The following is a 13,276-nucleotide window of genomic DNA, read 5'->3' as shown; positions in this document are numbered from 1 at the left end:
GCAAAAATTCCAGTCTTTGTCCGGTCTGGAGAAACCATCCCTTTCACGTGTTTCATGAAGTTTCTGGCACACAAACAAAGTTTTCGTGTTCTACTCAACTGTCATCTTCTTTTTAGGAACTGACCAATCAGAAACAAACATCTAAAACCTGGAAACAAACCCGGGTTTGTTGCCGGGTTTTAGCAGTGCTTCCAGACAGTACAAAATCACAGGTTTTAAACAGAGGCAAAAAGTCCCAGGACTTAAGAAGAGGTCCACATAAAGACCTGTTGGTCCTGGGATTTCTGCCTCCATTGTCCAGACTTGGAAGCGTTGTTGTGAGATTTAGAGACTCCCAAGACAGCTGCTGTGGGACTTCCAACAGAAACTTTAACAGTTTTTTTTTAAAAAAAAAATCCCTCAATGTGGATATGCGGATATGCAGAGAATCACTGCAGCGAATCACTGCAAAAGTTCCATTTTTTGTCCTGGCCAGAAAAATTGTGCCCTCCAGATATTTCATTAAGTATTTGCCACACAAAGTTTATGGGGTAGGACCACTTCTGCCCAAGTCATCACTCAAACAGGAACACATATATTCAAGCCAGAAAGAGAACTTTGTCATTATTGATACTTTTTAGATCCTGGCTGTCTGGCCATCTTTCCAGACAGATTTGGTTGTGTACTTGTGGCATCAAGCAAAAGGGTGCTGTTCCTGGGTTGTACATGGCTATTCCTGATTGTTCTTCTTGTGAAAAGATATACAGTGTTGACTAAAGGGCCACAACTTTGTCCTGCCAGAGAAAATCTGCCCTCCACATGTTTGATAAAGTTTCTGACACACAAACAAAGTTTTCCTGTTCTACTCAACTGTCACCTTCTTTTTAGAAACCAACCAATCAGGAACAAGCATCTAAAACCTCGGAACAAACCTCAATTTAAAAAATCTAGTGATTTCCGATTGCAAGGACATACAAACATGTGAATATGCAGATATTTGGCTCAAAACCAGGATATTCCTGAACCTTTTTGCCTTTGGTAGCCATTGCTATGGTGTTTACAGGGATCAGCATCTGGCCACCCTCCTGTTTGCTGCAGAAGCTCCTGGGATAAAAAATACTGTCTGGACAGGCCCTTAGCTTCTCCAGGATGTTGGGCACAGCCTAGGAGGAGCTAAGCTGAAGGTATTTGTAAGTTGAGTAGAATTCAGGCATATACAGGACTGGAAGAAGATCCCATGCCCAACCTGTGACTTACAGAATCATAGAATCATAGAGGTGGAAGAGACCTCATGGGCCATCCAGTCCAACAACCTGCCAAGAAGCAGGAAAATTGCATTCAAAGCACCCCCGACAGATGGCCATCCAGCCTTTGTTTAAAAGCTTCCAAAGAAGGAGCCTCTACAACACTCCGGGGCAGAGAGTTCCACTGCTGAACAGCTCTCACAGTCAGGAAGTTCTTCCTGAAGATTTCTTCCTGGTCAACATAAATCAGATTGGTATAGGTGGCCATCTAATGGATATCATTTTACTTTCTAATGTTCCTACAGTATAGATTAGCTTGTTGAGAAGGATGAGGGCAACAGCATATCCTTCCCATTGGACTGAGTAAGGAAGATGGATCTTTCCCATTGGATCATGACGTGCTTCAGCAAATTGCACAGAGCTCAGCATTCCCAGGAACCACACATCTTCTATTGTCTATGATAGGACAGCAGATATCTTAGGCCAAGTCTTGATTGTTTCTGGATACAGTCATATCATCTCTCCTTTCTCTCTCTCAAAATTTTCTGAGTTGCAAAAACCACAATGCAAGATAAGTGGCTTTGGATGAGTCAAACACTCTCAAGCTCAGAAGTGACACATAACAGCAAATATGAACTCTAACCCACTGATAATCCTTCTTGTGAGAAGAACATATGAGACCAGTGACTGTCAAGAAGTTCAATGCTTCAGTGAAGCGTACTGAATGCTGTCCTCTGATTCAGACTCTGTCTCTGAGTTTACATAGGTAGGACCAGGTCGTGGTGCCAGGTTCACCAAGGAAGAGTAGTGTAGTTCCTCTTCCATCTTGTCCACATTCTCATAGTCATGCTTGGTGTCTCTCTAAATACATTTAGAGGAAAAACAATAGTTTAGTGGCAAGAATGATGAATTAAATCAGTTTCACAGTATCCCCCATTAAAGTTTTTTTTTAATCCTTAAACATATTTTACACAGCTTATGTCTACACAGCTTCAGTAAATTGCATACCTCTTTAAAACCTGAAGTGGATTTGCTATCCTATTAATATGGGAGCCATCAGTTGTCATCAATCACTACCTTACAAATAGATGGTATTACTATTGAAATGCAAATCCTCTAATGGATACTGTGTCTAAAAGTGAATCCTGGATCTTTAAAAAAAGCCAAAGGGCTGCTAATGAAGACCAAAGATGGACCACCAGTTCACAGTCGCCTATCAATCCTGTTTGAAAACATCATATGCCTGCTGTCCTATTCTCTATAAAGTTAATGGGACACAAATTATCATGACGTAGGGCTCAACTTCATTGTAGAATTAATCCGGTTTAATATCACTTTGACTGCCATGGATCCATGTTAAGGAATTATGGAATTTGTAGTTTGGAGAAGAAAAAGCACCAGATTTTTTTTGAGTTTTCCAGGCTGTATGGCCATGTTCCAGAAGCATTCTTTCCAAACAGCCCGGAAAACTAACAACAATCCAGTGATTCTGGCCATGAAAGCCTTCGATAATACATGGGAAAAGCACTTTTAGGAATTGAAAGCTAAAGAACTTGTAAAACTACAACTCCCATGATTCCACCGCATTGAGACATGGCAGTTAATGTGGTATCAAACTGTATTACTTCCACAGTGTAGATGCATCCATAGTGTTTCACTAAGCACCAACATGTTTTTTGTGGGAACCCTGGCTCCAGAAGACTGCTTCTGTTTGTGCCTTGCAGTGGTGCAATGGGTTTAAACCTTTGTGCCAGCAGGACTGCTGACCAAAAGGTCAGTGGTTTGAATATGGGGAGGAGAGTGAGCTCCCACCTGTCAGCTCTAGCTTATCATGCAGGGACATGAATGAAGCCTCCCACAGCATGGTAAAACATCCGGGTGTCCCCGGGCAACGTCCTTGGAGACAGCCAATTCACTCTCACCAGAAGTTACTTCTGACATGATAAAAAAATATGCCTTCACTTCAGATTTTTAGATTTAACTACTCAGAATGGGTCAATGAATGAATCAAATATAAAATGTAACACGTTTTTATTGCAAGTGAAAATGATTTTGTCATATACTGACCCCTGCTGTTTGTCAGATAGCAAATTTTCTCAAATATTGGCTGCTTCTAGATCACAAACACAAAGCATGTAGCAGCCCAAAAGATAACTGTCATCAGGTGTCCTATTGGCTGTGTTGGCTAGGACTGGTGGGAGTTGCAGTCTGACATCCATGTGTATGCTATACAATAGAATTTTGAAAAGCTTCATGTTACATGGTAAATTTAGTTTCACTAGTAGTATAAGTAATATGAAACAGTTATTTGTGTCAGCTGCTATTCACATACTATTACTATGGTAGAATCTATATTGACAAAATGTACAATTTCTGGACTGAGGGGTTCTTTTATCTCCTTGTGATAATATTAGCATTAGCAGACAATGTATTTCCTTGCAAAACTGATGACCAACAATGTTCTAGTTTAAGAAAAGCAGAAAAATAATTTTTCATGTTTCTATCAGTTTTTACTTTTCAACGAGACAGCATTTTGTGTTTTGGGAAACTTACAGATTTTTTCATTTAACTGTATGAGGACTACTTAAAATTCACATATTTCCAGTTCTTTTGTATCTTGACAAAATCTTTCGAGTTCTCCAAAATTTTCATTAGCGTGGGCCCATGGCATCCACAGGGGCTTCGGTTTCAGGACACCCCACGGATACCAAAATCTGTGGCTGCTCACGTCTCATTATATACAGTGGTATAATAAAATTGCAAGTTTGGGGTTTGCTTTTGGGAATATTTTTTTCTGGAAAATTTTCAAACCATGGATTTTTGGACCCATGGATGCAGAATCCATGGAACTGACTGTACATAGGCACTTAACAGAGGAGAGACCATGTCAGATAATGGTTTGAGAATTGGACTAGGATTTTGGAAGATAATGGTCCAATTTCTGTTCAAAGAAAACTACTGGCTGGTCTTAGATGAAGTCTTCCAACCTCAGAGGAAAATAATGGCAATAATAATAATAATAATAATAATAATAATATTAAAGCCAAGAACCTGCTTTAACTGAAGTCAATAATCGAAAACTTCTCAAAGCACAGCAGACAAAGAAACAGTACAAGAAAACTGCACTACAAACCAGAGCTGACAGCTGGCGCAACAAAGCATTGCATGGGCAGTTCCTTGACAAAATTGAAGGAAAAGTTGATAAAGAGAAGACCTGGTTATGGCTCATGAATGGAACCCTGAAGAAGGAGACAGAAGGCCTGATTCTTGCAGCCCAGGAGCAAGCCATCAAATGCAATTAAGGCCAGAATTGAGAAATCAGCTGATGACCCAAAATGCAGACTGTGCAAGGAAGCTGATGAAACCATTGATCATCTCCTCAGCTGCTGCAAGAAAATTGCACAGATGGACTACAAACAAAAGCACATCTCTTTGACCCAAATGATTCACTGGAACTTATGTCACAAGTACCACTTACCAGCAGTAAAGAATTGTTGGGATCATAAACCCACAACGGTAGTGGAAAATGAACACACAAAAATACTGTGGGACTTTTGAATCCAGACTGACAAAAGTTTTGGAACACAATACACCAGACATCACAATTGTGGAAAAGAAAAAAGTTTGGATTATTGATGTCGCCATACCAGGTGAAAGTTGCATTGAGGAAAAACAACAGGAAAATCTCGAACTGCAAATGCTCTGGCATAAACCAGGACAGGTGGTCACAGTGGTAATCGGCACACTGGGTGCTGTTCCAAAAGACCTCAGCCGGCATTTGGAAACAATAAACATTGACAGAATCACAATCTTTCAACTGCAAAAGGCCACCTTACTTGGATCTGCACACATCATTCAAAAATACATCACACAATCCTAGACGCTTGAGAAGTGTTCAACTTGTGATTTTGTGATACGAAATCCAGCATATAGATCTTGTTTGCTGCGACATACTGCGTTTTGTGTCAGTAAATAATAATAATAATAATAATAATAATAATAATAATAATAATAATAAACAAAGACAGACAATACATAGACAGAGGCAAGGCTTCCCCTCTTTTTCATTTCCAGCATCTGAAGCCTGTGCTCGACTTGGCCATGGGGATGTGCTGCTACTCCATTTCTCCACGCCGAGGAGCTTGCTGTCCATGGATGCCTCCTTCCTGAACAAATTGCCAGCATGCCTTCAGGAGCGCCTTTTACCTCCCTGCTAACAGCAGTACCTATTTATCTACTCACATTGTTTTTTTAAGCAGAAGCTGGCCTGATAGCAGGAGCTCACCCCACCCGAAGCTTGAACTGCCAACCTTCTGGTCGGCAAGATTTTCTGTAGCTGATGGTTACAAAGTGCTAACCACAACCCAAAGAAGACCCTACGATAAGATGGCCATAAATCCACGTTGCCTTGAAGGCACATAACATGACATCATCAAGAGGAATTATAAAGCCTTCCTCCATCTCTGTATGGTGAGAAAATCTTTATCAATTGAATTACTTTTTCTCACACAACTAATAAAAGCACGACTGCCATTCAAAATTGAAAGATCACAAATGTAACAGGCAAAGATGCGAATGGCTGGGGCCACTGGGACCCTGTTCCGCTCTGCAGATTCTATCTGGGCCGTGAAAAGGAAACGCATGTTCATCCTTTTTAGACAAATGATTTTATTTTAAGGATGCCAGTTTCTTGTAATTTACACTCACAAAGTACATCAAAAAGAGGAAACTGAATCAGTGCAGCATTTTATGTATTATCATCATTTTTGAGTTTTGCAGACAAAATTAAATACTGAATACTATGAATGCAAGGAGTAACAAATAAATAGAAATTGGGTCCATTTTCATTGTTTCATTCATAGTTTGTACTAGACTTCATTTTTCTGATGCCACATATTATTTCTGTGCCTATTCCTGATTTCTGACATTTTATTTTCCTAGACCTGCATTATCTTGCAGTATGGGTGGAAATGCTGACATGAAGGAGGCACATCTTTTGTATAGTAGTTGTCATCCTGCCATCTCAGTAGACAACAATAATGGCATTTTAAGAAATCCTTCAAGCTAGTTAAAAAATGAAGAAACCTTAATCTTGTGAATGAGATTAAGATATAGTTATTCTGCTTCTCAGAAATTGACCCAAAGTGCAGAAAGGTTAGCAGGGATTCTTAAAACAAGTAAGCTTATAAAAGCTTCAGGAATTAATCCTTGCACTAACTCTTACAACAATCCAATATATCATTAATCTGTGTTATTATGATGTGTTTATTTTATTGCATTGCATTGTGTTTTTAATCTATGTTTGTCCAGGCTCGTCCCCATGTAAGCCGCCCCAAGTCCCTTCGGGGAGATGGAGGTGAGGCATAAAAATAAAGTTATTATTATTATTATTATTAATAATCTATCAAAAGTATGCAGGCAGAAAGAGCAGAGGAGAAACAGCATCTGCACAGCAGAACAGCTAGGACCAACTATGGAACCCAATGGGTTGCAAAAAGGGGCTGGTATGATCTAATTCAGGGACTGAACAGAAAATATTTCTGACTATAAAATAGCTATTTTTCAACATCACCCCATAATCCTGAGATTGGAAGCATATTTCATAGTTTGCGCAGTGGGTTAAACTCTTGTACTGCTGAATCTGCTGACCTGAAGTTTGGCAGTTCAAAGCAATGGGTCGGGATGAGCTCCCGCTGTTAGCCCTAGCTCCTGCCAACCTAACCGTTCAAAAACATGCAAATGTGAGTAGATCAATAGATACCGCTTAGGTGGGAAAGTAATAAAGGTGCTCACGCAACCATGCTGGCAACACAACAGGCTCCTCAGTTTGGAAATGGAAAAAGAGCACCTCTCCATTGCCAGTGTGAGCACCATCTCCAGAAGATGTAGATGAAAGGGGAAGCCTTTACCTTGTTGTATGTATTGATCCATCATTGTTATTTCATTGTATTAAAGGCATTGAATGTTTGCCTATCTGTGTATGTTGTAATCCACCCTGAATCCCCTCGGGGAGACAGAGTGGAATATAAATAAAATGTTGTTATTATATCATCATGAGCAGGATTATACATCATGTGGGCAAAAAATATCCATGCAATTCCCCATTCTCTCCCATTCCCCTCAAAATAGCAGCTTTCATTACTGATGTGCTGTTACAACGTACTGGCTGGCGGAGAATTTGAACAGCACTTCAATAGTATCAGGGAGAAGAATAATGTCATTGCCTTCACTGAACTCCAGCAAAAAATGTAGGGTAGTAACAGCAGCATGTTCTAGAGAAAGCTGCTTTCTAGAGGCAGGGAGACATTTTAGAAGGAGGTACTAAATACATTCTTTTACAATGTCTCCCTGACTTCTTTCTGCAACATCTGAGAAAGAAGGTACATTCACAAAGCTTGGAAGTAGGATTTTCACAATTCAATGAAGTTCTACTATATGCATTAAGGATTTCCACACTATTTTTGTGCCACCACCAATCAATATCACACTTTCAAAAAATGGAGAAAGGATGCCACTGTCAGATCAAATTTGAGGCAATAGAGACAAATATTGTGGATTGTCCACTGCAAACCTCAATATTAAAAATAAGACAATAGTGGTTAAACTTTCACTGCTAAATAGAGAGTTGGTGCAATGTTCAGTGCTCTCTGCAAGGTAGAGATATGCAGATCTAACACTGCATCTCATCAAAGTGTAAGTCAGTCTTCTCCAGCCCAATACCAGAAAGGCAGAATTACTACTCTCTTAATCACCACCAGCCTGTGAGTTGACCAGGGATGATGAGAATTGAATGCCTGAAGGGTGATGGGTTGGAGAAGGTTGCCCAATTCATGTATAACTGGTGTTGTCAATGTGACTAAAATCACAGTATAATATCAAAATGTCCATCAGGGTGGACTTTGGACCTCTCTTCGTCATGAACCACCCATCCATTTCAGCTCTTTGCAGAACACAGGAAGCAGGGGGTCACAGGAATTGTGATGCTACCCACAATATTTAGTAAACCAAATACGTACCTTTGTGGAGTGTCCAGGTTTCTTTACCATGCTGTAGATGTCACTTGCATCTGAGGGTTCAACAGCCGTTTTTGGTTGATTGATACTACAAGGAATCAAAAAATTATGATTAGAAAGATATTAGAAGAAGTGTGTAGAATTATTTGTCAATGACCTCAGGGGGTAAAATAGATCATTTGTCTATGTCAACATTTTACTTTATGTAGGTTGCTCCATTGGGACTGTAATGGAAACTATTTGATTTTCTTAATTAAAAAAAATCAAGAGCAGCAGAAGTATGGGAAGGCAGAAGTATACCACTCAACGAGAAGTGTTGTCATAGAATATTTTAGATTACTGAAGCCTTGCAATTATGCAGTGTTTGGAAATTTACAATATTGATGTTGTGGTTCAGCCAGATGAAGATGAGGGGTAGATGAGGAAACAGAGGTGGTTTTAGAGGAAGATGCTGTTTCTGAGGCAGAGTGTGAAGGTGGAACTGTTTTGGAATCCAGCAGGCATGGAGAGGAGGATAGCATGAGCTCATCCGAGGGAGCAGAGATAGACAGGGATACCAGGCTGCTTCTGAGGGGGAAGAGATTCCAGTACAGGAAGTTAGAAAGAATCCGAGAGAAAGAGAGGCTGAAGTGGGCCCCTCAAGGTCAAAGAAATGTGTGCATGTTTTGCAGTCCTTAAATTAGGGAGAGTTCTGTTGGGATTTTAGATCAAGTAATGTCACTACTCAAGTAGTGGTGGCGGCTCCTTCTTTGGAGGCTTTTAAACAGAGGCTGGATGGCCATCAGTCGGGGGTGCTTTGAATGCGATTTTCCTGCTTCTTGGCAGGGGGTTGGACTGGATGGCCCACGAGGTCTCTTCCAACTCTTTGATTCTATGATTCTAAGTGAAAGACTGCTATCTCGTAACTCCCTCAGGTTTTAGTTCATGTTCATGTTTAGCTCCTTGTTCTATGGATATACCTTTCGATTCATGGTCATGTTTTGTTCCTTGTTTTTTTTATTATTATTATTGATTTTTTTTGGGGGGGGATTCATGTTCATGTTTTAATCCTTGCATCCTTGATTTACCCTCATGTTGGATTCTGGGGATTCCTCTTCTCTGAAACACCTTTGAGCTGTTTGGATTATTGCCTTTGAGACTTGATTCTTTATTAACTCTTGGATCTTTACCCTTCCGTTTGCTTTTGGTGTTTCACCCTTTTTATATGTATCTTCAGCAATAAACTATTTATTATCACATGTGGCTTCCTGATGAGTGCTGTGAGCAAGGTGAACTCCTGCTGAGGTGCAATAATTGAGGGCCATTGTGCTACTAATTTGCCACTGTCCCTGATCACAGTAATGGAGCAGGAGGTCAGCATTATGCCATAAAGTCCCCTGTCATCAACATATTTGCTTAGGTCTTGTAGACTTGGGACCGTGGCTTCCTTGATTGAGTCTATCCAACTGGGACTTATTCTTTTCCTATGGCCTTCTACCTTGCCAAGCATAATTGTACCTGGCATAAACCACGCGATCATCAGTCAAGTTGGAACGGAACTGGACAGTTGCATACGTAACGGAACCTTCCGAACCCTGGTTCAGGAATCCAACAGAGCCATCTGCTCTCACTTCATTCTCTCTGTTGTTCTTATTATTGCACAGTTTTTGCCCCTTGGCCTAGGAAACAAAATGGCATTTACTCTTCTGCCAGGAGGGAGGGAGGTAGGTTTAATTTTATGTACACAAAGTTCACATATTTATCATTAACCAATCTGAACTCTTATGAGGAAGGGCAAGGTACAAATTAAAGAAAATAGGTAGCTTACAGAGTTGTTGTTATATTAAGATATCATATATCACCACATTCACATTTTAATAGTCTACATCCTTTCTAGCGTATGATGTCAACAACTTCCTAGCAAGGAAAACAATGCAACAAGCCCTTGATTCAAAGTATGATTTAGCTCGTGGTCGTTTGGTTTGAGTTTTTATACTCGTCTCCTTGTATAGTTGGTGCATCTATTTTGTACACCATATTATGAGTTTTACACTGGAAAGCATGGAGTAATTCTATCTAATAAAATATGAGCTTGGCTTAACAGGAAGGGAGGTCTTCCACTCTTGGCATTACAAGACCATTCTTGCTCCATCCTTGGCAAATTGTGGGACTTTTTTGGTTAATTCTCATGAAAAAGCTTCCATGAGTGCAGCAATGTCAGAGATAAAATTGGTGTGTGCCTTTTTTCTGGGCAGACAAGCATACATGTGCACTGTTAGGTCTGGTGTGAGATTGCAGCAGACCCCCAGATACTGTTGGACTGCAGCTCCCAGTATTCATCCCCATAGGCGAGACTGGTTAATCCCGCTGGGAGTTACAGTCCAAGAGCTTCAAGTGGACTGAGTCCCACTTCTGTTTGCGGAGCCCCCGGTGGTGCAATGGGTTAAACCCTTGTGCTGGCAGGACTGCTGACTGATAGGTCAGTGGTTCAAATCCGAGGAGAGCTCGGATGAGCTCCCTCTGTCAGCTCCAGCTCCCCATGCAGGGATATGAGAGAAGTCTCCCACAAGGATGGTAAAACATCTAAACATCCGGGCGTCCCCTGAGCAATGTCCTTGCAGACAACCAATTCTCTCACATCAGAAGCAACTTGCAGTTTCTCAAGTCACTCCTGACCAAAAAAAAAACAAAAAACAAAACTCTGTTTGCAATCAGCTCAGCTCACAACCTTCCTCTCCCAATATTGTCCTGAAGTTAGTTGAACCAATAAAGTACTTAACCTTCTTTACAAAAAATGAGCCAGATCTCTGTGTTCCATCAGTGTCTGAATCAATATTTTTCTTCCTGCAATGAAAAAAAAAAGACATTATATTCCTGCTGGTTAGTTTGTGAAGAAATTCACTAAAGTTCATTTTTGATGCCCCATTGTGTAACTGCTGCATTTTAGAGTGCAAGCATTCATTAGGAGAGTCACCTTAGTCACAAAGTCAAGCAAGGTTTTAAAGAGACAGGCTGCTGTATTGCTTCATACCAACCATTAGTTTGTCTATTTTAGTTTCCCTCAGGAAAAGGAATTTTGTAAAGCAAATGCTCTACCAAGGCCACAAGCAAACCCTGGGGCACAATAAGCTCTTTTCTACTATAGAGAAAATTTTCAGCATTGGAAATGGGATGACTTGTCCATGACTAGCATTGAGGAAGACAGGAGGAGTGGTCTCCATAGAATATATTCCATGCTATATAATTCCCGGTTCAAATCTGGGGAGCAGGGTGAGCTCCTTCTGTTAGCCCCAGCTTCTGCCAACCTAGCAATCCGAAAACATGCAAATGTGAGTAGATCAATAGGTACTGATCTGGCGGAAAGGTAACAGTGCTCCATGCAGTCATGCCAGACACATGACCTTGGAAATGTATATGGAAAACGCCGCCTCTTTAGCTTAGAAATTGAGATGAGCACCACCTCCCAGAGTTGGACATCACTGAACTTAATGTCAGGGGAAATCCTTTACCTTTACCTATATAATTCCCCATTATAGCATTATACAGGGTGAGGCAGCATAACTTCCTTTTTTAAAATGCACGTCATTCAGTCGGTTGAAGACGTAGCGGAGAGCTAGTGGTCTCGTTTGAGAGGCGGGAGTATAAAGTTCAGTCACCATCATGCTTTGGAACAGTGAGGAGCGTAATTTTGCCGTTGAGGCCCACTTTTTGAGCAGATTTGGTGTGGCCAGCCCGCTCTCCAGATTTGTCCCCTTGTGATCTTTTTCTATGGGGTTTTCTTGAAATCCTGTGTTTATGTGAACTGTCCAAGGACCCTACAAGATTTGAAGACCAACATCCAGGAAGAAATTGCCAACAACACCTGCTATGCTGGCAAGAGTCATGACAAATGCCAGAAATCGTTTACTCAGTGTATGGAGAATGGGGGACGTCACCTACCTAATTTGATCTTCAAAACTACGTAAAACAAAACTTTAGGTATGCGCCTACATTATTAAAGAAATAAAAAAAATCTGATTCATAAAATGGGTTTTATTAAGTTTTGTAAAAAGGAAGTTATGCTGCCTCACCCTGTATTTTATTTAGTTTAAATTAAGTACAGCTATAGACAGCTCTATCTTTAGTCCTCCCAACACTCTCACTTAGCACATCTTCCAAACCATCACTTACCTTCTCCACAGGACGTAGGCCAGCAATCCCAGCAATGCAATCACGGCAAGAACTGTGCCCAAACCAATCAAGGAACGTTTCAGCACTGTAGCTCTGCTATCTGTATGATACAAAAGCAAAAGTGGGCACAGTTTGTGAGTCCTGGATATAACCGTGAAAAGCTTTATTCCTGCTCCCAAGAAACTCTGTACAAGTTTGTGCTGGTTCTATGCACCTGGTTCCTCATTGCACTTTCACCAATAGGGGTCTCCCCAAGACCTTGGAAAGTTACTTTTAAAATACAATTAGACTTAAAGTTATTACTTTTTTTCCTCTCTACCTTACAGATTTCTTTCAAAGGGCACATCAATTTGGGATACTTTATGCAGGGCCAGTGTGAAGTGGCAGTCCTCCAGCTCAGTCCTGAGGGAAGCTACACTGTGTGCCACTATCCCACGATGGTGATGGGATGGCCATTCTTGTCTATGTCATTTTTTGGTTGCCATTAAAGGCGTGTTCACAACTTGTGGGGAAGGTAGGTGTCAAAATCCCCCTCTCCCTCGAAGTTACCTGGGTTCCTTTAATGACATTAGCGAAAACACCCACCCGTGGCCTTAAGCTCTTTGGAATTGCGTGGCCACTGCTACAGCAACAAACAAAAAAGACACATGTAAGTACCACCCCATTTTCTTCACGCTGTGGAGCACAGGGTGGCAGCATTGGTCCATACATACAATAAAATCAGTTCAAAATTGGACCCAGTCCAATTGTTAACAGCTCCCCAAAGAAAGGGGTTGCCTTGGAGATTTGCAAAAGTTTGGGAGCATTTCCCAACTTTACCTAATATAGGGTAAAACTTAATTAGGCATTCTCACACAGCTTGGGGGGGGGAGGGGGGAAGGCAATCCACAA

At 40.9% G+C, this 13,276-nt stretch overlaps 1 protein-coding gene across 1 annotated transcript in view; it reads right to left on the bottom strand.

Annotated features, from left to right (window-relative positions):
* Positions 1 to 392: 392 nt before the first annotated feature.
* The window catches only part of LOC132780249 (B-cell receptor CD22-like), a 32,045-nt gene continuing 19,161 nt past the window's right edge, over positions 393 to 13,276 (bottom strand). Inside the window, exons 10-14 of the mRNA XM_060783850.2 lie at positions 12,386 to 12,485; positions 10,996 to 11,059; positions 9,734 to 9,894; positions 8,240 to 8,324; positions 393 to 2,084 (exon numbers count right to left, since the gene is read on the bottom strand). Coding sequence (XP_060639833.2) covers positions 1,923 to 2,084; positions 8,240 to 8,324; positions 9,734 to 9,894; positions 10,996 to 11,059; positions 12,386 to 12,485 — 572 coding nt within the window. The 3' untranslated portion in view covers positions 393 to 1,922. The remainder of the gene's footprint in view (positions 2,085 to 8,239; positions 8,325 to 9,733; positions 9,895 to 10,995; positions 11,060 to 12,385; positions 12,486 to 13,276) is intronic.

The sequence above is a fragment of the Anolis sagrei genome, chromosome X, assembly GCF_037176765.1.
Source record: "Anolis sagrei isolate rAnoSag1 chromosome X, rAnoSag1.mat, whole genome shotgun sequence".
Classification (NCBI taxonomy): Eukaryota; Metazoa; Chordata; class Lepidosauria; order Squamata; family Dactyloidae; genus Anolis; species Anolis sagrei.
Note: the sequence above shows the minus strand (reverse complement) of the source record. Positions and strands in the feature narration are given on the sequence as shown.